This window comes from Chiloscyllium plagiosum, chromosome 31, assembly GCF_004010195.1.
Source record: "Chiloscyllium plagiosum isolate BGI_BamShark_2017 chromosome 31, ASM401019v2, whole genome shotgun sequence".
Classification (NCBI taxonomy): Eukaryota; Metazoa; Chordata; class Chondrichthyes; order Orectolobiformes; family Hemiscylliidae; genus Chiloscyllium; species Chiloscyllium plagiosum.
In genome coordinates this window covers 41,921,027-41,924,502 of record NC_057740.1, presented here as the reverse complement: position 1 = coordinate 41,924,502, position 3,476 = coordinate 41,921,027, and the positions used below count along the sequence as shown (strand labels likewise).

Genomic DNA, 3,476 nt, shown 5'->3' with positions numbered 1-3,476 from the left:
TGTCATTGCCCCCCTCTCCCTGTCATTGCCCCCCTCTCCCTGTCATTGCCCCCGTCTCCCTGTCAATGACCCTCTTTGTTGTCCATGTTCTTTGTGCTTCCACTGGATTTTTTGGTCGGGGGGGGGGGTTGTGAATTGGACAATCTGATCGGACAGCTTGCCGATGGTTAGCCAATCCCTGCACTCCCTGAAGGTCAGTCTCCACTCTCTGCCTCACACTTTGCTGCTTCCTGATTGGACTAACCCTGACTGACAACAGTGTGAGAATATGACTGAAAACAAGCCCTCTGGTATTCCCACAGGAAAAATAAAGGCTTGAAACAAAAGCTGCAGATTCCCAAGGTACGTTTCCTTTTTTAACTGATGTCCTTTCGTTTTCTGACCTTTTGCTGTTTGTGATTCTGGCTTGGACACTGAGGAAAGTTTAGTTGCAATATCATCCATTCCACTCAGTGCATGGACCAGAGAGTCTATTAGTACTCTCGTTAGGGGGAGGGTTAGGATAGGGGGGAGAGCGAGGGATTAAGGGAAGGGATGGGGGAGGGGGAGGGTTAGCGTTAGAGATAAGGTCAGGTTGAAGTTTGCCAGTAACAATGAACTTGCTAACACCCACAACCACCTGACGAAGGAGCAGCACTCCGAAAGCTAGTGCTTCCAATTAAATCTGTTGGACTAGAAGCTGGTGTTGTGTAATTTTTAACTTGCTAACTTCAAAATCTGTTGTTGGTCCCTAATCGTGATAAACATTTCACTTCCACATATATTGTTCCAAATGACAGGACAGGCCATTCCTGAGATACAGGGAGTGTGATGTGTAACTACTATCACTTCTAGGTCCTTTGGCACAGACCCAGGGTTAGTTACCCGAGCGGACCTAGGCTTGTGACATTGTGGTTAAAGGGGTCATGGGTTCAAGTTCCCAGTGGAACAGTCTCCCCGAAGCTGGGATTTGGAATTCAGCACAAATTTCAGAGACTGGACCTCCTGCAGCGTCCAGGATACCATAAAAGGCAATAAGGTGGACAAGTCCCCAGGTATAGATGGGATCAATCCCAGGCTATTGAGGGAAGCAAGAGAGGAAATAACTGGGACTTTAACAGATATCTTTGCAGCATTCTTGAACGTGAGTGAGATCTTGGAGGACCGGAGAATTGCTAAAGTTGTCTCCTTGTTTAAGAAGGGTAGCAAGGATAATCCAGGTAATTATAGGCCTGTGAGCCGCTCGTCAGTGGTAGGGAAGCTGCTGGAGAAGATACTGAGGGATAGGATCTATTTCCATTTGGTAGAAAATGGGCTTATCAGTAATGGGCAGCATGGTTTTGTGCAGGGAAGGTCATGTCTAACAAACCTAATAGAATTCTTTGAGGAGTTGACAAAGTTGCTTGATGGGAGAAGGGATGTAGATGTCATATACATTGACTTCAGTGAGGCGTTTGATAAGGTTCCCCATGGTAGGCTTGTGGAAAAAGTGAAGTCACATGGGGTCCAGGGTGTTCTAGCTAGGTGGACAGAGAACAGGCTGGGCAAGAGGAGACAGAGAGTAGTAGTGGAAGGGAGTTTCTCAAAATGGAGAGCTGTGAGCAGTGGTGTCCCACAGGGATCCGTGCTGGGACCACTGTTGTTTGTGATACACATCAATGATCTGGAGAAAGGTATACATGGTCTTATTAGCAAGTTTGCAGATGATGTTAAGATTGGTGGAGTAGCAGATATTGAAGGGGACTGTCAGAGAATGCAGCAGAATATAGATAGATTGGAGAACTGGGCGGAGAAATGGCAGATGGAGTTCAATCCGGACAAATGTGAGGTGATACATTTTGGAAGATCCAATTCAAGAGCGAACTATACAGTAAGTGGAAATGTCCTGGGGAAAACTGATGTACAGAGAGACCTGGGTGTTCCGGTCCATTGTACCCTGAAGGTGGCAACGCAGGTCAATAGAGTGATCAAAAAAGCATACAGCATGCTTTCCTGCATCGGACGGGGTATTGAGTACAAGAGTTGGTAGGTCATGTTACAGTTGTATAGGACTTTGATTCGGCCACATTTGGAATACTGCGTACAGTTCTGGTCGCCACATTACCAAAAGGATGTGGATGCTTTGGAGAGGGTGCAGGGGAGGTTCACCAGGATGTTGCCTGGTATGGAGGGCGCTGGCTATGAAGAGAGGTTGAGTAGATTAGGATTATTTTCATTAGAAAGTGGTTGAGGAGGGGACCTGATTGAGGTCTACAAAATCATGAGAGGTATTGACAGGGTGGATAGCGAGATGCTTTTTCCCCAGAGTGGGCGACTTAATTACTAGGGGTCACGTGTTCAAATTGAGAGGTGAAAAGTTTAGAGAAGATATACGTGGAAAGTTCTTTCTACAGAGGGTGGTGGGTACCTGGAATGCATTGCCAGCAGAGGCGGTAGAGGTGGGCACGATAGCGTCATTTAAGATGTATCTAGACAGATACAGGAATGGGCAGGGAGCAGAGGGATACAGATCCTTAGAAAATAGGTGACAGGTTAAGATAGAGGATCTGGATCGGCTCAGGCTTGGAGGGCCGAAGGACCTGTTCCTGCGCTGTAAGTTTCTTTGTCCACACTGTCCATGTCCATTATTTACACTGTCTTTGGGTTAGGGTTTATCCCAGAATCCTGAAATGAGTGTGGGGTTGGGGACCATGTTTGGGTTCAGAGAGACAGCTCCTGGCAGCATCACTGACCCCGTTAAATTGTTATGAAAATAAAAGCAACTTTCATACTGTCAGCAGATCTGATTGTAAATGGTAATTGGTACATGTGCCCAGAGGATTCAGCCAGTGGCCATTGGGCTGTTCAATGAAAAATATAATCTCGGGCTGTTGAACATATTCATGTTGTTATTGACACATGTTAAATGTTTTTATTATACCAAGCTCTTGGAATTTCTTTTTCCCCCTACTCCCCCAAACCTTCAACATTCTGTAGAATTTCATCGACACAAATTCCTTAAAGCACATTGTCCGAATGACCCTCCATGATCGCACCACCAAATCCCTCCTCCACCTTCACAAGAAGAAGAAGCCACCTAGTATCAGCGCACAATTCCAGGCAAGTACCTCACCCCTTGCTGTCCCTGTCCTAGGTAGGTTTGATGGGGGACAGTGTAGACGGAGCTTTACTCTGTATCTAACCCCGTGCTGTCCCTGGGAGTGTTTGATGGGGACAGTGTAGAGGGAGCTTTACTCTGTGTATCTAACCTCGTGTTGTCCCTGACCTAGGAGGGTTTGATGGGGACAGTGTAGAGGGAGTTCAAAGTTTGTGAGAAGATTTGTAGCTTGGGTGCTCGTTGCTGTGGTTCTGTTCGCCGAGCTGGGAATTTGTGTTGCAGATGTTTTGTCCCCTGTCTAGGTGACATCCTCAGTGCTTGGGAGCCTCCTGTGAAGCGCTTCTGTGATGTTTCCTTCGGCATTTGTAGTGGTTTGAATCTGCCGCTTCCGGTTGTCAGT

At 46.8% G+C, this 3,476-nt stretch overlaps 1 protein-coding gene across 1 annotated transcript in view; it reads left to right on the top strand.

Moving 5' to 3' along the window:
• Window positions 1-3,476, top strand: part of LOC122565058 (unconventional myosin-IXb-like) — a gene marked incomplete at its 3' end in the record, with an annotated part of 46,951 nt that overhangs the window by 38,274 nt on the left and 5,201 nt on the right. Inside the window, exons 15-16 of the mRNA XM_043720688.1 lie at window positions 303-342; window positions 2,956-3,078. Coding sequence (XP_043576623.1) covers window positions 303-342; window positions 2,956-3,078 — 163 coding nt within the window. The remainder of the gene's footprint in view (window positions 1-302; window positions 343-2,955; window positions 3,079-3,476) is intronic.